This window comes from Lagopus muta, chromosome Z (genome assembly GCF_023343835.1).
Source record: "Lagopus muta isolate bLagMut1 chromosome Z, bLagMut1 primary, whole genome shotgun sequence".
Classification (NCBI taxonomy): domain Eukaryota; kingdom Metazoa; phylum Chordata; class Aves; order Galliformes; family Phasianidae; genus Lagopus; species Lagopus muta.
In genome coordinates, this window is record NC_064472.1 from 31,423,020 (window position 1) to 31,446,950 (window position 23,931).

The window sequence follows — 23,931 nt, forward strand, 5'->3', positions numbered from 1 at the left end:
GTTTCAGCCACTGAAAAAATAACTGAAAAATTTCACAGAATGGAGAGCAAACAAGAAGATATAATGGACAAACTGCCTACTGTGCTTTATTGTGATGAAATGGACAAATCCTTGGTGATATCAGAGACGCCTGATGGAGATCAGGATTCTCAAAACAGCCTACTGGAAGGGCTGATCAAATTGGCTTATTCCCAACCTCCACCATCCAATGTCTCAGCTATTAAATGATGGTGTCCTCCTGCTCGAGCAAGTGACAACAGTAAGACTGTGCTGCATATTGCCTTTTGGCGTTACCTATGTGACCATGGAGAAGATGTGAAGATGTGGTATAAAAAAACCACTTCTGTACTACAGGCACAAGTAAAATAATTACAAGACAGATCAACCACCAAGATGAACTTCTCCAAAAAGGTGACTGCTCCAGTTTCTGTGGTACACGGCAAGAGCAGTAAGGACCCTGATCATGACTCATGGAAGAGGAATGATAGAGGAAACAAATAGAGGGGCCCTGCCCCAGCCAGCAGAGGGAAAGGGACAAAAGAGCATATTGTACTGTGTGGATTAGATGGCCTGGCACATCAGAACTACTGAAATATAAGGCATTGGTGGATGCTGGTGCATAAAGCACTCTAATGCTCTCGAGTCACCAAGGGATAAAATAAATTTATGTTTCTGGTGTGACTGGGATTTCCAAGAGTTGACTATGTTGAAGGCTGAAATAAGCCTCACTAGTAAAGACTGGCAAAAGAAACCTATTGTGGAGCCCAGGGGCTCCATATATACCTGGTATTGATTACCTCAGAAGGGTATATTTAAGGATCCCAAGGGGTATCAGTGGGCCTTTGGAATAGCTGCTGTAGACACAGAAGGTGTTAAGCAATTGTCTGTTTTGCCTGGACTGTCAGAAGATCCATCTGTTGTGGGGTTGCTACAAGTAAAAGAGCAACAGGTACTGATTGCTACAAAAACAGTGCACAGATGGCAGTACCACACCAACAGGGATTCCTTGCTCCCCATTCATAAGCTGTTTTGTCTGCTAGAGAGTCAGGGAGTGATCAGCAAAACTCACTCACCTTTTAACAGCCCGATATGGCCAGTGCGTAAAGCCAGTGGAGAATGGAGGCTGACGGTGGACTACCGTGGCCTGAATGAAGTCACACCCCCACTGAGTGCTGCTGTGCCAGACATGTTAGAACGCCAATATGAACTGGAGTCAAAAGCAGCCAACTGGTATGCCACCATTGACATTGCTAATGCCTTCTTTTCCATTCCTTTGGCCAAAGAATGTAGGCCACAGTTTGCTTTTACCTGGAGGGGCATTCAGTATACCTGGAATCATTTGCCCCAGGGGTAAATGGCTGACCATTTGCCATGGGCTGATCCAATGTGCAAAGAGCCTCAGGAGAGACCCAAGGCCGACCCCTGGGATTTTGGAGTCGGGTGTACAGAAGTTCTGAAGAGCGCTACACTCCAACTGAGAAGGAGATCGTATCTGCGTATGAGGGGGTTCGGGCTGCTTCTGAAGTAGTCAGTACTGAAACACAGCTCCTTCTGGCACCAGCCAGTGCTGAACTGGATGTTCGAGGGAAATGTTCCCTCCACCCATCCTGCAACTGATGCCACCTGAATTGTGTGGGTTATGCAATGAGCTTGCATGAGGAACCTCAGCCATCCAAGAATCCTAGAGATGATCATGGACTGCCTGAAGGCAAAATGTTTGGAACATCACCAGAACAGATATTGCATGCTAGAAGCCCCACCATACAATGAACTACCAGAAAATGAGAAGAAATATGCCCTGTTCATAGATGGATCATATAATGCTGTGGGGAAGCATCACAGATGGAAATCTGCTGTGTGGAGCCCCACACGACAAGTTGCAGAGGCCACTGAAGGGAAAGGTGAATCAAGCCAATTTGTAGAGGTGAAGGCTGTCCACTGGCCTTGGATGTTGCTGAACGGGAGAGGTGGCCAATGCTCTATCTTTACACTGACTCATGGATGGGTGGCAAATGCTTTATGGGGGTGGTTACAGCAGTGGGAGCAAAATAACTGGCAAAGAAGGGGTAAACCTATTCAGGCTGCTGAACAGTGGAAAGACATTGCTGCCCGAACAAAGAATATGGTTGTGAAGGTGCACCATGTAGATGCTCATGTGCCCAAGAGCCGGGCTACTGAAGAACAGCAAAATAACCATCAGGTAGACCGAGCTGCCAGAATTGAGGTGGCTCAAATAGACCTGGACTGGCAGAACAAGGGTGAATTATTTCTGGCTCGGTGGGCCCATGAGACCTCAGGCCATCAAGGAAGAGAGGCAACATACAAATGGACTAGAGACTGAGGGATGGACACTATTGCACAGCTTATTCATGACTGTGACACATGCGCCACAATTAAACAAGCCAAGAGGATGAAACTCTCTGGGGGGAAGGGCGATGGCAGAAGTATAAATATGGGGAGGCATGGCAGGTTGATTATATCACCTTGCCATAATCTCGCAGTGATTTTATGTGCTTACCATGGTGGAAGCAACCTCTGGGTGGCTTGAAACATATGCAGTACCCCAGGCTACCACCCAAAACACCATACTGGGTCTCGAGAAGCAAGTCCTGTGGTGACATGGCACTCATTTTGAGATTGAATTGATAATTGGGGCTGATAATGGGACTCATTTAAGGAATTTCCTTGTAAATTCTTGGGCCAAAAATCACAGCATTTAGTGGATTTATTATACCCCCTGTCATGCACTAGCTTCTGGTAAAATCGATTGATACAGTGGGTTATTAAGAACTATGTTGAAAGCAATGAGTGGTGGAACAGTTAAATAAATACTGGGAGAAGAATTTGGCAGAAGCCACCTGGTTGGTGAATACTCAAGGATTTATCAATTGTGATGGTCCTGCCCAATCTAACTCCATGCATACTGTAGAGGGAGATAAGGTCCCTCTAGTACATGTAAAGTGCATGTTGGGAAACTGGTTTGGGTTCCTCCAGCTTCTGGAAAGGGCTGTGTTTCTCTCTGTGAAACTATTTTTGCTCAAGGATCTGGGTCCACTTGGTGGGTGATGCAGAAAAATGAGGATGTTCAATGTGTACCACAAGGGAATGTGATGTTGACCAGTAATTTCTTGTATATGTATGTGCGTGCATGCGTTTAATGTTTGGTAATTAGGTTTGTTTGTATATATTAAGCATGATGTAGTGATGTGGACTAATGAGTGGAATGTCATGGTTTTATGATTTTTGGTATCAGTATTGCTAGGAGAAAAAACTCTAATCCTTCCCATAGTACAGTTTCTGGGGACTCTGCTTAAAGAGGATAAATTTCTACTAGCCAGTGGATTTTCCACTGAGCCCTGAGCACAAACGCGCTTCACCCAAATTGAACACTTCCCCCTCCTCAAAAACAAACCATCAGACAAACACAAAAACAGAACAACCAATTCTCAACAGTAAGTCATACAAAAAAAGTGAGTTTTTTTCTTGTTCTTTATGGATACAGCAAGGCTTAGGAAATAGGAAAATAGAAAACAGAAGAAAAAAAACAATAGAACAGCAATCCCCATTCCCAACTCCTTCTATATCAGTAATACAAATAACCACCTATATTCAACTGTCTACCTTCACATAAATCACTTTTCATCCTTTTTTCAAATTCTGTATTTTATTAATGCTTTTTTTCTCCAAGCTTATTGTTTTCTGATTACTTCTCTTCATGCCCCCCTTTCAACTCAGTGATTTTGTAATTTTTGTTCTGTATTTCAAACATTCAAAGCACCCATTTTGCTTACAAGTTTTCACTATAGTGCTACTAGGCAAAATATCCATGTCTTTGCCAGAGATAACTTACTCCATCGCAGTTGTTCGACAATATGAGTAATACTTCTACTGCATACAAAAATATCATTAAATGCTATTTCTCTTCAGTGACGTAACACAGTTCTGACAAGTTGGAAGAGCAAGAAGGTTATATAAACATTTCGGTTTTCCTTGCTATGTGGAATAAAAATAATATAGTCTTGTTGACACTACACCTTTGGGGAGCCAGCTCATGAAAGAACAGTCAAAGTGACCGTTCCTTTTGTTCTTTTCAAAATAGCAACTGCTTCCTCATGAGTCACCCCTTCTAAACTCTGCCCATTCACAGCAATGATTTGATCCCCCCTCTTCAGGCGTCCATCTTCTGCTGCTGCACCCTGAAACAATACAACATGTAATTGTAGACTCATCCATTTATTTTTCTTCCTCCTACACATTCAATATGGTCTGAATAAGATGAGTTCAGTGTACAAATCCCCTTAAACCTTTTACGGTTGTCAATTATTCAACTACAATCAATCCCAGATTAACCTACTAGTACTGCAGTATGTTCTGCATTCTCTAGTTGTCACAACACTTAGAAGCTGACCTATGTGATTTTTTATATTTCTTTAACCCTGACAATCTACCTATATAACTTTAAAACTCTAACACAGTAAGATTACAATACCTGAAAAATCTTTAAGCAACTGGTATTGGAAATCTCATAGTCAAAACTCAGTACTGTACTTTGACTAACCACAAATGTTTGGGATTCCTGACTACAGTTTTTGATGACTTGGGGCTCTTCCAAATGGCAGGCCAAAGTTCAAAGCTGAGTCAGTACCTGAACTTCTACAAAGGCCCAGAATGAGTTCAGTTATTGTATGTTAGTGTAGTTTTCAGACTCTCACTGAAAATAAATACATTGGTCCCTTTTATTACTTGAAGAAAAAGTATCTGAACATTTCCTATTTTTAGAGTTGAAAAAGTTTCTGCCATATGCTGTCACATGCATTTGGAAATTTTGAATCTTCCTATAACTTCAAAAGCTGCAAGATCTTTTTGAACCGAACTTGCACTGGGCAAGAAAAGCTGTGAAGAAAAACTGTTTGTAATCCTTTAGTCTCAAACTCATATTTTAAGAAACTACTTACTGTGAACTAATAAATGGATCAACTGAACAAACATACTCTTACCTTTGCAAATACTGTCTTCACATAAATGGGTAAGTCTCCATGGGGACTGCCATATCCCCCCACAATACTAAAGCCTAGGCCATCTGGTCCTCTCTCCAGAGTGATGGTCTTGTACTGAGGAGGTCTAATGAAACAGAAAACAATATTGCTATGCTGTCTAAATAAATTATTTACATTAGAATGTTGTCAACAAAAAGCATTTCACCTTTCTAGCTAAGCAATATATCTTCCTTTTTCTTCTTTTCCGCTGTAAATATGAACTTTATGATTATTTTTGTTAATGCAGAACACTAATTCAGTCTAATGCCCCCATTTAAGTGAGTTATTTCAAATACTTGTTTCATAGTGTTTTCACCCAGCTCAGAAGATGGTTACTGCTGCAGTGTTGCACTAATGGTGCTTAGCGGGTACACAGAGATCTGATACAATTATCTCAAATGTTCATAATGATCACATACTTTAAAAAACCTGTAACCCAAAATTTGACTCACAGTTATGTTGCAAGGTTTAATTGCTTTTCTCCTTCTCTGATACCTGATTGTGCATTTGTGTATGTGTTCATACAGACAATTTATAGTACATCTCCAAACATACACTCTGACTACATGAACATCTGAAGTTCTATCTTTTGAAGAGTGTAGGCTGCTCCAAAAGTAATGTCTCCTACTTATTTCTTGTGGAAACTACAGCAAGGAGCACAACAATAGTATCTGACAGAGCAAATTCTCAGCTACTAAATACTATTTTTCCACATGGTCACTACCACTAACCATGCATTTTTGCCAGCAGTGAGTCTGCATGCTGCACATGTAAAAATCTGCACTAGTAGAGATGACCCACTGTCACCACTATTGAAATGCATCACCCACTGTCTCACTGTGCTTACATCACTGTTAGGCTTCCATAAACATTCAGCATCACTGAATGTCAGTGGGTGCCATTTATTCCACATGGAAGAATTCAAGGACACCTTTCTCTCATACCGACTTCTATGTCAGACACCATTTTGCCAGATTACCCAATGCTGCCATCAGTCACATAATGATAAAATGTAACCAATATTGGCAGGGACATTCAACTTCTACTGCCATACCACCAAAATCTGCCCCTGATGTTCTGGGCCAAAATAAAAAAAATAGGAGGCATTACTTTTAGGGCAGCCTTCATACTTCTGTGGAGCTAAAGAATCTTGTTCTCTCTTCCTGTGCTTATAGAATAAAAATGTCTCAAATTGATAACCTACATTGAGGCAACTCTTCTTTACACTGCTGGCTTTTGTAGTCTACCAGTAGTGGTATACCATGTACACATGAAAAGTTCAGTGTCTCTTGATATTCTAGTGTTAGAAAGCACATGAAGGAAAGTACCACTGTAGAAAGGACTTGGCTATTTAAGCCTGAGAACAGTCATTTTGGGCAAATCAACTAATCTGAGCTGCCAAAACTCAATAAAGAATTTATTTAAAGAGAAAAAAAATCAAGTCACATTTTAGTTCCAAAATAGACAAGAAAAAAAGCAGCCGTGAATTGCACCATGGAAAAATGCAGAATGGGACCTACAAGGTGCCAAATATATCAAAGGTGATTAAGTCAAACAATTCATCAGTCATCTGCTGGAATTAGTACACATTTCATGCCAAGTTTCACCTGAAGTAAAAGGCTACCAAGGTTGTGTATTATATAGTTACTGACCCTAGATCATCCTGAAAAATGCTTGTTGCAGTTAGTCCTGCAAGTGAAAGACTGGATGTAGGTGGATCCTGCTGCTGAGCAGTTACGACACTCACATCTCCTCCAGCAACCACCTAAGGAGAGAGTTCAGTAAAGTGAATTTAAAAAAGTCTGTAAAATGAGAATGGTGATACTAAAATAATTCACCATAACAACTGGCAAAATAACATTTAAAAATATTCCAGATAATACTAAAGATTTTTTTTACCTGCAACTCAATAGTGCCTGAAGCATGTTTTAACATGCCAACAGCTTGGGAGTGAGTCATGCCCTCAGTAGATGTTCCACAGATGCTAACAATCCTGTCCCCAACCTGTAGAAGAAAACCTTGATAATATAACTACCACTAAGAGGTTTAGCTGCATATATATATTTAGCATTTTCTTTTGATAACAGCAGATTTGAGTATCTGGATTTAGCTAGAAATTATCACTGTATCTAGTGACACATAGCAGAAAGAAAGAAATCAGCAACTCTTTTTGGTACATTCTCTCTCACAGACATAGTATCATTGAGTCACATAATGAAGTGACACAAAGGTAGAAAATTTGACATAAAAACTTGCAAATTATTGCTTAGTTGTAGTGTGTTCAGAGTAAAAAGTAATTTACAGGATAGATGAATCATATAGAATCATATAGCACATCACCTGAATATAGATAGGTTGAAGTGACAGATTATCACAAGAGAACATATGTTTAAATTCATCCTGAACCAACACTGTACATTCTCCAAAAAGCATTAGTTTAATTCCACAATTTCTAGTACTCTACATATGTAAGCACTGTGCGAGTCGAAACCTCCTGCTTTAACCCAGCATCAAAAAAAAAAAAAACTGCTCTTATTTTTAGATAAGCAGAAAACATGAGGTGTGAAGAAAATTGCATAGATGCACTTACACAAATAACTCATCTCTGTAGTTTACTTGCAGGATTCTGAATCAGTTTCCCCATCATGAATTTTTAAAAGCTCACCACTTCTGTGATCCAAGATTGCCTTAAGACTCGTTTCCGAAGTTAGTATTTTTCATCAGTTACCTTTTACCAAGCTACCAACATGATTTAGTTCATAGTCTATGATTCTATATGTGAAAAAATCATGGCCATCAGCCAGGCAGATCCTATACAGCTGCTCTGGTGCTGAGACAGTGGAGTCAACAGCCTGGACTTAGCAAGCAGCAAAGGCCAGTAGCTGGGATCTCCTTCTAGGAAAAGTAGCACAGACAAAGCAGGTGGAAAAGATATACAGTCTTTCACTTTACGGCAGTGACTCTTGTCAGCTGGGAAAGAAAGACATTCCCTTCAAGGAAGCCCCAGTACGTTACTCAGGCAAAAGGATCACCATGATGAAAGTACTTGACGGAAAGTGCTGTGGTAAAGATGATGTATGATATTAGCTTGGATGATAATGCTCTATTCCAAGATCCAGATGACATCACATGCACATAATGTATGTGGTGGAGTGCTACATGGAATGCACCATCATTGTCTGCCAGAATCCTGGCAGGAGCAAACTGGAAAGACAACAAAAGAATGGTGGATAGATGAAGTGGCTTGCCTACTTTTACAAAATCAAGATAATCTCTTTTTCTCCCCAGGGACCTGTGTCTCAGATATGGTTCAACTGATTCAACAGCTTCGGGAAAAGAAACTGGTTCAGTGGTGAAACAAACCAACATCTCACCCATTAGAAGTATTCCTCTAATCAGGAGAAGGATAGTGGGTACACACCACATGCTATTCTGTGGTTTTACTTATATCATCACAGAGAGGAAGTGGGATGGAAAACCTGCATCGATTCTGGAGGCATGGATACATGAGTTGCATAGGAAAACACATGAGAGGGTTCTCCCCAAAAATGACAGCTCTAGTTTCCAATGGGCGGATCTCTAATCAGAGTAGATGGTCTGACCTTACTTCTGAGGTTAACAATGAGCCTTCTGGCTTTAAAACACATTTTTTCACATGATTTCCATTCATCAGCTGGAGAACCAAGAAGATTCAGCACCAGCAAGATTCAGCCACCCATCAATAGTCCCATAAGGACAGTGCTAGCCTCCACTCTTCATTAGAATTTCACAATGGAGTACTGTGGCCTGAATGAAGTCACATCACTGCTATGTGCTGCAGTGCCAGACATGCTACAACTTCAATATCAATGGGAGACAAAGGCAGCCAAGTGGTATAGCACAACTGAAATTGCTGATGTGTTTTCCTCAATCCCTTTGGTGGTAGAGTGCAGGCCACAATTAACTTTCACCTGGGAGGGCATCCAGAGCAGCAGTAAACAACTCCCCCAGAGCTGGAAACACAGCCTTGTCATTTGCCATGGGCTGATCCAGACTGACTAGACCAGAGGCAAAGCTACTGAATGTCTGCAGTGCATTGACGATATAATCACAGAAACATTGAACAGTTGGGATTAGAAGCAATCATCTAGTTCCAATCCTCTCGCTATAGGCAGGGACACATTCCACTGGACCAGGCTGCTCAGAGCCCCAGCCTGGCCATGAAAACCTCCAAGAAGGGGGTTCTCACAACCTCTTTGGGCAAGCTGCTCCAGTGTCTCACCACCCTCACAGTACATAATTTCTTCCTAACATCTAGTACAAATCTACCCTCTTTCAGTTGAAAGCCATTCCCCTTCATCCTGTCACTACATGCCCTTATAAAACATCCCTCAGCTATCCTGTTTTCCAGCTCCCTTCAGGGACTGGAAGGCCACTGTAAGATCCCCTGGAGCTTTCTCTTCTCCATGCTGAAGAGCCCCGGCTCCCTCAGACTGTCCCCACAAACGAGGTGCTTAAGCCCTCTAATCATCCTCCTGGCCCTTCTCTAGACACACTCCAACAGCTCAATGTCCTTCTTGCATTGCGGGGAACTGGAAGCAGTATTCCAGCTGGGGTCTCATGAGAGCAGAGTAGAGGGGCAGAATCACCTCCCTCGACCTGCTGGTCACTCTTCTGTTGATGCAACTCAGGATACAATTGGACTTCTGGACTGTAAGCACACACTGACAGCTCATGCTGAGTCTTTTATCAACTGACATCCTCAAAAATCCTTATCCTCAAGGCTGTTCTCAAGCAATTCTCCAGCTTGTATTTGTGCTTGGGATTACCATGACCCAGGTGCAGGACACTGCACTTGGCCTTGTTGAGTTTCATGATGTTGGCATGGGTTCACCTCTCAAGCCTGATCAAGTTCCTTTGTATGGCATCCCTTCCCTCTAGTGTCAACTGCACTACTTAGCTTGGCATCACCTGCAAACCTGCTGAAGGTGCTACTCAACCCCACTGCCCATGTTACCTACAAAGATGTTAAACAGCACCAGTCCCGGCACCAATCCCTAAGGAACTCCACTTGTCACCAGCCTCCACTTGGACATTGAGTTCTTGACTGCAACTCTCTGTGTGTGACTATACAACCAGTTCCTCATCCAGCAAGTGGTCATCTATCAAATTCATTTTTCTCCAATGTGGTGACCAGAATGTTGTGCAGGACAGTGCCAAACACTTTGCACAAGTCCAGATAGATTATATCAGCTGCCCTTCATTTACCCACTGACACTGCAACTCCACCACAAAGTTTGTCAGGGCATGATCAGTCTGTGATGAAGCCATGTTGGTTACCACCAATCACTGACAAATAGTGTGGGGCAACACAGAAGTTTTTAAGAAAGAGAAGAAAATAATTCAAATCCTACTGAAAGCCAATTTTGCCACAAAGCAAAAGTCAAGGGGCCTGCACAGGAGATCCAGTTCTTAGGAATAAAATGGCAAGATGGATGTCGTCAGACTGTATGGATGTGATCAATTAAACAACTGCCGTGTCTGACACTGGTCACACAATCGGCTCAAATAAGGAATTCAAGGAATCTTAGAAATTATTTTGGACCAGGGTGAAAGCAAAGATTTCAGAATATCACCAAAGGAGAAGGTGATGCATGCTGAATAGATTCCACTACATTATAAATTGCCAGAAGATGAGGAGAAATATGCCTTGTTCACTTATGAGCCCTGTCGTAACGTGGAAAGGCATCAGAGGTGGAAGGCTATCCTTTGGAGCCCTACTCAGTGAGTGAAAAAGTGAATTGAGTCAATTTGCAGAAGTGAAGGCTGTAGATATTGCTAAGCAGAAGAATTGGCAGTTGCTCCTGGGAGGTGGCAAATGCCCTGAGGATGGTTACAGCAATCGAAGCATAACAACTGGCAGCATAGAGGCAAGCCCATCTGGGCTGCTGCATCAAGGAAAGATTTTGCTGCCTGGTAGACAACATGGTTGTAAAAGTTTGTCAGGTAGATGTCCATGTAGCCTAGAACCAGGCCACTGAAAAACAGGAGGATAAGGCTGCTAGAATTGAAGTGGCTCAGGTAAATCTGGACTGGCAACATATGGGTGACTAATTTCTAGTTCAGTGTGCCCATGACACCTCAAGCCATCAAGAAAGAGATGGAACTACAGATGGGCTCAAGATCAAGAGGTAGATTTTACAATGGACACTACTGAACAGATTATCTATGAATGTAAAACTTGCTGCAATTAAGGAAGCCAAGCAGACAAAGCCTCTCTGGTATGGAGAACAATGGCTGAAATATAAATACCAGGGAGGCCTGGTAGGTGGATTGTATCACACCCTCACAAACTCACAACGGCAAATGCCGTGTGCTTATAATGGAAGCAACCACAGGACGGCTGGAAGAATCCTATGTCCCATTCCACCATCTGAAATACTAATCTGGATCTTGAAAAGAAAGTCTTGTGGAGATAAGGCATCCCAGACAGAACTGAATCAGAAAACAGGACTCATTTCTGAAACAACCTTGTAAACATTTGAACCAAGGAGCATGGCTTTGATGGGGTATATCGCATCCCCTACCAGCCCTGCTAAAATCCAACAGCAGAATGGACTGTTAAAGACTATGCTGAAAGCAGTGGATGCCCATTTGTGGGACTGCTTTTGCTCAAGGACTTGGATGCATTTGGTGGGTAACGTAGAAGGATGGAGATATCCATTGTGCACCTCGAATAGATTTGATGCTGGGTGAGAACAGCCAATAATTTGAGTTGTATGATGCTAACTGCTACATAATACTGCATGTAGTAATTACTATGGTTGTTATATACCTAATCACCAGTACTACAATAAGAACCATTTAAAGAAGAACGAATTCTGATGGAGCCAGAAATGGCTGCAGCATGCAATAATCCAACACCATGAATCATCCCTCCTGCACTGAAACCACAACACTAATAATTAACTTACTCTGAGTTTCTGAGTCTGAGCCGCAACTCCATTGGGATGCATCATGGCAATAAATATAGGAATATCTCCAAGAGGACTTCCTACACCTCCAGCAATGCTCACTCCTAGAGAATCTGCTGGGCCCTGTTATTGTCATGAAAATAAATAAATAAATAAATAGATAGATAGACAGATAGATAAATACTTTTTTTTCTGGAAGGAAGAATATATACAGAATTGCAGGCTTGTCTTACAAATCCTATCTCAAGAAAATCAGAATGACTTTACCTCAAGCCATTTTTTGAAGTTAATACATTTGAGGAAAGCACAAAGAACACAGTATTTAGTGGCAGTTGATGATCTGCTGTCTCATCTGTAGCTTTTCCTTGCCAAACTGAATACTTACAGAAATTGGCATATCTGGGCAAAGAAAACTGTACACACAGGACTGATTGTCCTTTATCATTAATCTTCTTCTATTGGCCTCCTACAGATCAGAACAAAACTAGCTATTCACCACTGCAGAACACTCGACTACCTGATCACCAGAAATGCTATCATGAATTAACAGATTATGCTGTATGAAGAGAATTGCTAAACACAATCCTGCTACCAAGAAAAACAGACACCAGGCAAAATCAAATGAAATGTGTGTTTCAGACAATCAGAAAGTCTGCAGCTTAGCACTCATGCTCCTATAAATAACAGAAGTCAACTGAACTTCAGTTGAAAAGCTAGAAGCTGTCATGTAAAAGCCTACCCATTAAAAATACGCATCAAGACAAATGTGAAATCCAAAAGAATAGACTTGAACATTTGGTATAGTTCCCACGTCTTCACTAAAACTCTGTCTGGATTTAACTCCATTTGATAAAAGTAGAACTAGGTCCCATTAACTCATACCATAATTCTCTTTCCCTCTGTTTTAAATTTGTTGGCATAAGTCACAACTTATTTTACATAAAGATAAAAGCATTGGAAATCACACTGTAAAAAAATTAAATATTACCACACCAACTCCTGTAACTTACCTTTTTTATTTCAACTGTTCTTAGTCCCTGTATTTCAGAAGCTGCTGTCAAATAGATTAAAAAAAAAGAGGTGAACTATCATCTTAAGAAAATTTTTCTATGAGTTGTCCAAACCACTACAATGATTCCAGCTTTCTACTATTTTATTTTATGTTTTTAAAATTTTTGAAATTACTTGTTAATAGGATTTAAATACTATTAATAAGATTGAAATACTTCTAGAATAGTTCAGAAAGCCGTTCTTTCTCTCAGTTCTAAAAATGTTTAGATTAATATCAACTAGGTAACTCCCAAATATAATAGAAAAATTATTATTTGATAGTAATACTTGGCTCAGGAATCACTTTACTGTAAATCTGATCTCTGGAGATCTATTCCACATCTATTCTACAAGAGCTGCTAATATTTTATTATGTTGGCTCACGATATCAGAGGCAGATGGTGGTGGTATGGAAATAGAGGTCAAACTGGAAGTCAGTATTCCATTATGTTCTCTTGTCCTTAGACAGACAGCAGCAAAGGGGCGGTTGACAAAATGGCGTCTGACATGAAACTGCGCCAGAATAAAACGTGGAGCTAATGCAGAAAAAAAGGCACCCAATGACAAAATCGATGCTCGCTGAGTGTTTATGGACACCAAACAGTGGATGTGAGCACAGTGAAGCAGTGGGTAGAGCACTTCAGCAGTCATGACTGCAGTGTGAAAGATAAGCTATGTTCCGGGTAATCACGCACAGTTTTCACATCAGAAAAAGTTGATCAGCTTATCCACACTAATGGGCCAATTACAACCACGGAACTGTGTATGGAGCTGAATATCAGTTTCACTGTGTTGGAAGGTATGGTGACAGTGCTGCAATATCACAAAGTTTACACCAGGAGGGTCCCATAAATGCTTACAGGAATAGAAAAAACACAGTATGCAAATTTGTCAGGATGTATGGAACCAATACAAGAATGAAGGTGACAGTTTCCTGGATCACAACATTACAGGTGACAAGAGGTGGCAGCCCATGGAATGGCAACACATATATTCTCCACTGGAAAAAAAAAATTAAGACACAATCTTTGGTGGGTAAGGTGATGTGGACTTTCTGTTGGAATAGAAAAGGGGTGATCCTTCTGAATTTCCTACAATCCAGACATATCATCGACTCTGACAGCTCCACCACAATGCTGATTAACCTGAAAGCTCAAACTTCCACAGTAAGGCCAGAGAAGACAAATTTTCTCCTATAACATGACAATGCCAGGCCTGACACAAATTTGAAGACTATAGAGAATGTTTTCAGTCTTGGCTGGACTGTTCCATCATATAATCCAAATTTGGTGCCTTCTGATTTCCATCTGTTTGGGCCAGTGAAAATGGGCTGCACGAGCAACTAGTGATAACACAGTCATAGCTGCTGTGAAATAGTGGGTCACTTACACTGGTGCAGATTTTTACTTTACTAGACTATTAATGTAGGTAACTATGTTGAAAAATAATGTTTTGTAGCTCAGAATTTGCTCTATCAAATAGTGTTACTATATTCCTTATATCTGTTGTAGTTTCCATGGAAAAAATAGGAGGCATTATTTTTGGAGGGACCTAAATAATTAAACTACACAGTGTCCAGAACTGACCACATATTTCCCAAAAATGAGACAGAAAGTGTAATTATTCAATATTCTCAGACTAAATAATATTTCTGGGTAAATTTAGACCCTCATCATCTAAACTGCTGGTGTAACAACTTTAATTTTTTTTTACAAGTAATTTGAAGAGATATACAATGTACAGTATAATAACAACTCCTGTGGCACTTCAATGACTGGTACTGTCAAGTCTGCAGTATATAACAACAAAGTGTTAGAGAACATCTCATTTACCAATTCACAGATATAAATTAGAGGAAGGAACAAAGAAAACTTACCAGTATTCTTCTTCAGACCACTTTCAAAGACCTCAGGTGTGCTGGAAGTAGAAGCTGGAATGCTGAAGGATGAGAGACTGCCACTTCCTTCACTGACCTAAATATAATGTTAAACTAGGATTATTGAGTTGCCTCAGACACCCAGTTTGATAAAAGTAAAATTATATGCCACTGCATTCAGTGTATTTTACTGCATTTTACTGCTACTTTTTCTGTGCACAGCTAAAGCTGACACACCAAACCTCCATATACCTCTTGAACAATAGATAGCTCCTTGTTTGAAATACTATTAGGACAACATAGATTGCATGACTGCAGCCCCACATAACAGTCTACTTTCAAGGACTAGACTGTAACCCTATTCTATCAGTTCAGGAGACCATCTGGCAAAAAAAAGATAGCCACTATTATTACGGTTGGGAAACAATGCATAAGACAGAACTTCATGCATCCGCATGCCTATCTCACATTCTTCCAGACACTCCATCAGCTAAAACTGTGCTCTCCATTCAGGTTCATCTACGCATTTCCTGAAAGATTTTCACTACACCTGCAGGATAACATAAAGGAACAACATACCTCAATCCTACAGACTCTTCAAAACATTCAATATGGTAAGCCTTCTCTTACCCAACAGCTTAAATTAAGACCACTCAGAACCTGCATATTTTCAAGTGGATTGGGATTATCCCTTTTTGAAGAAAGACATTTCAGTCCTTATCCAGTGTTAACCTCCTCACTTCAAACTTAAAAAAAAGTTCCTGTTTAATTATATTCATATTCAGCCATTCATCTGCATACTCAATTTATAATGACAAAAAGTTCCAAGGTAACTAGCGAGTTTTCAGAAATTGCTCATACTGGAAATCCTGATGGAAAGTTCTGCAAAGAATCACAGTGTCCTGCTATCCCATGAAACATGCACTCAGATGCAGAAACTGATGTGAGCTGTAATGCTCTACAGTTAACCAATGAAAAAATGAATAAACATAGGACAAGTCTAATGAAAAGAGTGCAGTTTATTGGAACAACACTCCACTCTACTACTAAGGTATCAAACAGATTCAGTGCCCACTTAAATTTGTTCTAGTGTTGATGACACTAACAGTTGACTCTGCTTCACAAACAAGAGTCCTAAAAGTCACACTAGAAAAAACAGAAGAGTTATTTTTGGAGTAAACTCTAGGCTGGATAATGTACTTAACAGATAACAAACTAAAATGAACATACAAAAGAGGTAAAAAAAAATCTGCAAAGTATGCAGAACCATAAAATGGCTTGGGTTGGAAAGGACCTACTCAGTCAGCTACTAGTCAACTACTTCCAACCCCTTGCTATGGGCAGGGGTGCCAACCTCTAAATATACAGCAGAACAGGCTGCCCAGGGCCCCATCCAGCCTAGCCTTGAACGTCTCCAGGGATGGGAGATCCACAACTTTCCTGGTCAACCTGTTTCAGCACCTCACCACCCTCTGAAAGAAAAATCTTCCTCCAGCATCTAATCTAAACCTGAATTTACTACTTTTATTCATTTGGTGTGTGGAAAATCACTGTCATCATAAAATCAGTTCCTTTTATTTGCTTTCATTATTCCACCACATTTTATTTCTTCCAAACGAAGTGGTTGCACAGTTACAAACCTGGCTGCTCTGGGATGTTCTCCTCTCAGAGTGGAATGGACCAGCTTTTATTCTTCCAACCTCTAGTCTTACTGTACCTAATGAACACTAAAAAAAAAAAAAGTCAAGATTAATCCCTAGTACCCAAAACATTAAAGCTTATGACAATATTTACTTGGTAGAAGAAAAAATAGGGACAGAGGGTAAAATATAAGGTTAACAACTCTATATAATGAGAACTGTACAGACAAAGATCATGGAAGAATCAGAATCATACCAACTGTGATTGAATGGTATTACTGGTAGTATACCATTCCAATATAGACACAAAGACTATACAAGAAGTGCATTTCTGTTACCTTTTCCTTAATAATTAATTCTGGCTTCTAAGTAGTAACATCAAAAAGCGTCTTCAAGGTGATGTTTTTCAAAGAATTATAATAGTGGAGTACTTTCACAATAAGTACAGCATCATTACAAAACCTCAAAGTATTGATTAATATTTCTGTTGATACAGAATCATAGAATTATACAAGACTAGAGTTGGAAAAGACCTCTGAAGGCCATTTATTCCATCTTCCCTGTAATGAACAGGGACATTCACAGCTGGATCAGGTTGCCCACCGTCTTATCCAGCCTTGCCTTGAAGGTCTCCAGGGGTTGATGGGGTATCAAATACACCACTGGGCAACCTATTCCAGTGTCTCACTACCCTCGCTATAAAAGATTTTTTTCCTTTTATCTAACCTAAATTTACCCTCTTACACCTGAAACCGTTTCCCCTTGTTCTGTCACCAGAAACCCTGCTAAAGAGTCTGCCCCCTTCTTCTCTGTATCTCTCCTTTAAATTCTGAAAGGCCTTTTTTGCAGTCACCAGGGACTTCACCTGATTGCCATGACTTTTCAGATGTCATAGAGTGGCTGGGCAATTACATCAGTCAACTTCCTTAAGACTCTGGGATGAATCTCATTGGCACCCATAGACTTGATTTAGGTCCCCTCAGTTGGTCAGGAACTTGATTTCTACTTACAATGGGAGGGACAGTTGCTACCCTGATCCTCTCCTACCACTGCAAATGTTTAAGGGCTGTGGGGTGAGAAATTATCAGAGAAGACTGAGGCATTTTCTTCTTGGTCTTCAATTTGACCAGCAGGTCGGGCAGGCAGTTTTTCAAATACCCACATGCAATTCAAGTGACTTTCTACATCTGACTCCTGTCAGGAACTAGAGTGATACAAATTGTTTGTACATCGCAAAATCCTACTGTTAGGCACTGAGTTTTTAAATGTACAACTGAGTATTCATACATCTGCATGGAATGCATAGCTCAGAACAAAATTCACTATGCAAACAACCATTTAGAAACCAAGACTTTGATAACACATAAGCAAAGGGGTATCTCAAAAAAACATCAGAAAACTGGACTTCCAAAATGGTACAAGTATCATCAAAAACTGTCTACTTGAAGTATAATCAAATATAGAAATTTTTGCTATTTTGCTTTTCCCTCTTTCTTTTAGTGGGGAAGTTCTTACTATGAATCCCTGTATCTATGGAGCCAAATAACTTTCTGTCACAGAAGTCTGCCTTTATTTAACATGGGTTAGTTGTATTACCCTATGAAAGGATTATAAATATGTCAGAAAATTCACAGCAATAAATAGGTCAATATATGAAAATTAACAACAGAACATACCCATTCTAACAGAATTTCCAAACTACTTGTAACGCTATAATGGGATGAAAAGTACCACGTTAACAGTGGGGTGGCAAAGTCTTTGGCTACAGACAAAGAAATGAAGGAAAGGAGCTGCCTATCTCTGGAGGACCTCAGATAGGCAGGAATCTCCAGTGAGAGATGCCCTCACCTCCACTGACATCCCTCACATGAGGTCTGAGAAGATGTGGACCCTGACTCACGCCTTCCAGTCACTCAGGTGCACCTGAACACACACCTGTGCTCCCCTGGTTAGCCCTGCCTTCCCAACAACTGCTCAATCACTGTTTCAGGCTGTGATTTAGCACTTCTGCAACATTACTGTAGCTAGCATATCTTATAAACATTCTCTTAGAGGGGACATTAAAAGAGATTTATTACTAAATTGTCTTTTTTTTTTTTTTTTTTTTTTTTTTTTTTTTTTTTTTTTTTTCCCAAATAATGCTGTTTGGTCTAGTGGTTGGTCACCCTGCACATAGCAGTGGGGCTGAAGCTCAATGATCCTTTTCAACCCAGGCAATTCTATGATTCAGTGATTTATATGTCCTGGAAAAGACTTGATCAGTGTGTAGGCTAAAGCAGTCTTTCCTGATTGCTTGAATTGGCTCACATTAAACCACACAGAAAACTGAGCCAGTAACCTATATACCTACAATAGCCACATCCTCACATAAAATGCAAACCTACAAATGAGGTTTAAAAATTATTATGTGTGAAGGTAAGAGGTACCACTTTCCACCTGAACTTGTGATTAAGTGAATTCACAGTCTTTTATGGCTTAGCCTTTTTTCCTGGAGTCCTCTATCTGACAAACCCTTCAGTTAAATGAGGAAGCAAAACTATCAAATTTTCACACATTTTAGAGATACTTAGAAAACAAAACTAAACAATGCTGTTAGAACAGGATGCATTTTCAGCTTAAGGACACTTTCTGGTGGTTTTGTATGAGCTGAAGTACTTTTAGGTTTTTTAAAGATTGTAAATAACTTAACCAAAAATATATATTAGGCAATACAAGACAGTTCTCTGTAGATCTAACTCATGTGAATGGAAGCAGAATGGATACCTAAACTAAAAAAGATTGCCTATCTGTGAGTTTACTCCATTTGTACTTTGTGAAATAAATAGAACTGTTAATAATTATATACATGAAATATTTTGAAAGTCACATTTCACAGGACTACAAAAAAAAAAAAAACAACTTAAAAAAGATGAGAAATGTTAAAGATCTGGAAAAATGTAGCTGTGCATGTAATGTAAACAAGCATAATCGTGTCTGTGTACCAAACAGTTAGCTATGAATAGTGGCTGTTAAAATTTTTAAAGTTAACATTTTCATTGGAAAATGATGACTCAATGGAATCTTGATATAAAGCAGGAATGTCTCAAAACTCTAAACAGAAGACAGAAAAGTTGGCTACCAGCTGAACATCCAGCTAAACCACAGAAAATGTTGCATATATGACTTCATTCTGATTTCGAAGTAGAGAGCGGAGATCAGATAAAAAGAATTTGCTGAGAACAGAAATTCTGGTTCTGAGAGCAGCAGACAAGAGGTTACTTCAGCTATTTTGGTGGGAAAGCAGTTTCTTATGCTAGATGCCCTTCTTGCTGAGAAAGGCATTATAACATTTAGTTGATGTAAGGTGACAATAGACATAAGCAGGGAAAAATAAAAGAACATTAACTTTGTAAGTAATCACCTTTTGATATAACTACTCCAACGACTTCTCTATCATTTAAAATCAATTCTGACTAAGTTTTTAAAAATGTGAGAAAGCTAAACAAATGTGATTTTTTTTGAGAAAAGAGAGCAAACTAAAACTTAATGCTGTATCTAACTAATGGCCTTTTATTGCCTTGTAAGTGTATAAGAATCTCTACTGCCACTATTCCCATTTTCATCAGACAAACTATGAAAATATGACCGCTCTAGCCTTCAGGAAATTAAATTCAGATCCAAAGTTCATTCCCACTGACACTGCAGGAAGAGTCTGAATATGGACTGAATAAAATTCAAGCTTTCAAAAAATCTGGATTTCAGCTCTTCACTTTTAACCACCTCCTGTTTTCTTGATACCTTTAGCAAAGCTGCAACAGCTTCCTGGTTAGCATTTCGAACATCTTCTCCATTCACTGTTAATATTTGATCTCCTTGCATCAATCTCCCATCTGTATCTGCTATTCCACCTTTGACGATGTCTGACACGAACACCCCCGTATCATTTCTGTAAAAACACATACGTTCTGTATTACAACACTGTTTAAGGGTGATTTTATTGGCTTGTAATTGGGAATGCATTGAACATCATCTTACTTTTTTAGGCTACTTCCTCTAGGAAAAGCATAAAAATGACATGTACTGCCAATAAAGCCCAAAGGATCTGAGCAATGCACACCAAAAAAAACCAAGCATGCGTAACAAGTTCCAGACATTGACTGTCTTTGTACATTCATACCTTTTCCCAACTATACTCAGCCCAAGGCCTTTGCCAGGCTTCTTTTGGAGCTCTATGGTGAGTACATCATACATGTCATCCTCCTTGTACTGTGCCTCATCTCTGTACACAGTCAGACGAACTTTCTGGGGAGTCTGGCGGAGAACATTAATTGCTTCATCATGTGTGGCACTCCTGAGGTCAATTCCATTCACCTACAATGAAAGCATACATTGGTAAACTATGAAGGACTGTCCAACAGACAAATAAAATATATCTAGATAGCAAATGACAATAAACAGAGATAAAATCAACCACTGTACCTCTAATATCTGATCCCCAGCCCAGAGTCTCCCATCTTTTGAAGCTGCTCCTTCATCATATACTTCATGGATAATGATTGCTCCCTGCAGATAAACAACAAAAATATGCTGCATGCTGGAAGAAAATTCCCCAAACTGTGAAGCAAGACCAATGGAAAATTTCTTCTAAAATTCAGTAGTGATGAACAGTGATGAAGAGCCAGAAGAAATATGAAAAAATTACCAAAATATTTAAGAAGTTAATTTACTTCCAATCTCAAACATATATATATATAAATAAAAATATATAATAATATATATATATAATATATATATATAATAATAATAATTAAAAAAAATATATATATATATATTTTCCCTAAAAGGCTAGCTTTAGTATCTTTTTATAAATGCTACAAAAAGAAAGGAAGATAAAACCTCTTTTAATTTCATTATTACTAATTCATGTGAATTACATATATTTTTCCAACCCACCAACAAAGTGTCCGCTCCTCCAACTATGCTTAGACCAAGACCAGTCCGTCCTTTGGAGATATCAATGGTTGTTTCACATCCAGGAATAATGGGACAAGTAGCCGGGTCAGAAGCTAGTGTGGCTGGAGTTGAAGATCTGCTCGTATCTAAAACAACAACATAACATCCTCGTTACAGTAAGATGGCTAGATATCAGAAAAGTGAATTTACCATATCATTTTGAGAGTTGACCAATAGCTCAACAGTAAAAGCCCAACAGTTGATCTACTGATAACATCCTAATTTCAAAATGACCACATAATGCCATTCTCCCTTCTTCTCAAGCACTGTCCAATGGTTTTAGTAGCAGTTGTCCAATTTCTACACCATTAAGTACATGGACCACTGTTTTGACTTAACTTAGATAGGATCATATAAAATGTACTGTATTTGTACTACTTCATTCTCACAGTTGGGATAGTTAAAGAAGATAATTCAACTTAAACTCTGTCATAGATGGAGTGCATACTATCTACTACACATATGGATACAAAGATGTCAGCCCAATCCTTCTACAAGGGGTCAAGTCAAGGTTAATCTAAGTATTCTATCAGACTCAGACTTGTACTGTGAGAAAGAATATGAAGCATGAGTCAACTACAGTGGTAGTCCAGCAGTCTTTGGTCAACTTATAACCTGAAATGGCAATTATCTGTGATATTAACTAAGTTCATCTCTAGTATGACACAAATTGATCTTTGCTTCATGTTTGGTTTTTTTTTTTTTTGGTCAGTTCTGTATCTTTTAAAGTTAAAACAAGCAAACAACCTAAGTATGCTACAAGGATATATTGTGCAATAATTTAATTAAAGGGAAGGAAGCGCAATCAGAGCATCTGGGATGTTAACATCATCTCTATCACTGATGTCTCATGGGCTTTAAAGAGACATCAAAAACAGAGTTTTTCAGAATTAAAAATCAAGTATGTAAGTCCTTTTTTACACATTTTAAAGACTGATTGAAAGAAGTACCACTGAAACTAGAAGAAGGTTTGATCATTCAAAAATAAGCATTTCTAGTACACAAACATTTAGGTATTGCATGAGCAAATAATTCAGTAGGAACACTAAGCTTCAAAACAAGTAGGTCTGGCCTCTGAAGGGAAGTAGAAGAGCACTCTTGACTATTCAAGTTTAAAGCTTCTATGCAAGCTGTTCTGTTATGCAAGCTGTTTGTTGTACGGTAAGAAACTGTTACAGAAGCACAGAATGGTTGAGATTGGAAGGGACTTCTGGAGGTCACCTAGTCCAACACCCCTGTTCAGGAAGGAATACCCAGAGAAAGCTACCCAGGACTGTGTTCAGGTGGCTTTTGAAGATCTTCAAGGAGGGAGACTCCACAAACTCTTTAGGCAATCTGTACCAGTGCTCCCTTGTCTGCAGGGAAAAGATAGACTTGGTGGAAGAAAACTGGGAAGTAAGTTATACAATCAGCTCGAGGATGAAGAGGAAAAAGATCTTTCAAGAGATGTACTGTATATCCCTACAGACTGGTGAAATCAAGTTTCAATCGCAACCCAAGGATAATGGAGGGGGCACTGATAACGCCTCCATCAGTAGTTTGTCCATAAGATATGGTGTGGAAGACTGGAGAAAGAGGGAATAGACTTGTACAGAGTGAAAGACTTCAGCTGTGTAGTGTGTCCTTACCAGTGATGTAACTCTGTATCAGTATTACTGCTAGTAACAAACAACAGAAATAGGACTCAGTAATACTTTGTGATGTACATATACACTGCCTTCAATATGTTCATAATTTAATTAAACTTCTACTAGCTTCTTAGTGATGTGTCATCATCAATCAGTGGCATCTCTCGTCAAGAGGGAGACATTCAAACTTGGCTAGTACTTAGCACTTGGAAAGCATCACTCATTCCTCTGTTCTAGGAAAGATTATGTGAATTTCTCTCTGATTTAAAGGAATACTCCCACTTCATTCTAGACAACCATGACCTGAGCATTTGATGCACAGGCTTTGAGACAAAAGAGGAAATCCCTCCATCACTCCACTTCTACAGATAGGCAAATGGGAAGGCAAGAGGTAAGTCTTCACTGTGGAGTCTCACTGCTTTATTTAGATTGCTCTTCAACCTGGAAGTACTAGGAAGAGAAGCTCAGCCGACAGTCACATGCATACAAAAAAACCCAGAACTTGTTTACTATCTGGGTCCTCATCTTTATCACAGAATCACAGAATTGTAGGGGTTGGAAGGGACCTCCAGAGATCATCGAGTCCAACCCCCCTGCCAAAGCAGGTTCCCTACAGCAGGTCGCACAGGTCGGCATCCAGGCAGGTCTTGAACATCTCCAGAGAAGGAGACTCCACCACCTCCCTGGGCAGCCTGTTCCAGTGCTCCGTCACCTCACTGTAAAGAAGTTCTTGTGCACATTTGTGCGGAACTTCCT

At 39.7% G+C, this 23,931-nt stretch overlaps 1 protein-coding gene across 11 annotated transcripts in view; it reads right to left on the minus strand.

Annotated features, from left to right (window-relative positions):
- Positions 1–3,443: 3,443 nt before the first annotated feature.
- The window catches only part of MPDZ (multiple PDZ domain crumbs cell polarity complex component), a 107,202-nt gene continuing 86,714 nt past the window's right edge, over positions 3,444–23,931 (minus strand). For 10 of the 11 annotated variants that reach the window (XM_048930977.1, XM_048930976.1, XM_048930975.1 and 7 more), the window contains 12 exons: positions 21,488–21,633; positions 21,014–21,097; positions 20,712–20,905; positions 20,333–20,480; positions 16,556–16,642; positions 14,916–15,012; positions 13,000–13,043; positions 11,990–12,112; positions 6,936–7,040; positions 6,689–6,801; positions 4,998–5,121; positions 3,444–4,196 (listed from right to left, as the gene is read on the minus strand). In XM_048930977.1, the coding sequence (XP_048786934.1) occupies positions 4,050–4,196; positions 4,998–5,121; positions 6,689–6,801; positions 6,936–7,040; positions 11,990–12,112; positions 13,000–13,043; positions 14,916–15,012; positions 16,556–16,642; positions 20,333–20,480; positions 20,712–20,905; positions 21,014–21,097; positions 21,488–21,633 (1,412 nt within the window). In that variant the 3' untranslated portion in view covers positions 3,444–4,049. The remainder of the gene's footprint in view (positions 4,197–4,997; positions 5,122–6,688; positions 6,802–6,935; positions 7,041–11,989; positions 12,113–12,999; positions 13,044–14,915; positions 15,013–16,555; positions 16,643–20,332; positions 20,481–20,711; positions 20,906–21,013; positions 21,098–21,487; positions 21,634–23,931) is intronic. The other variant, XM_048930971.1, reaches the window with a different exon arrangement.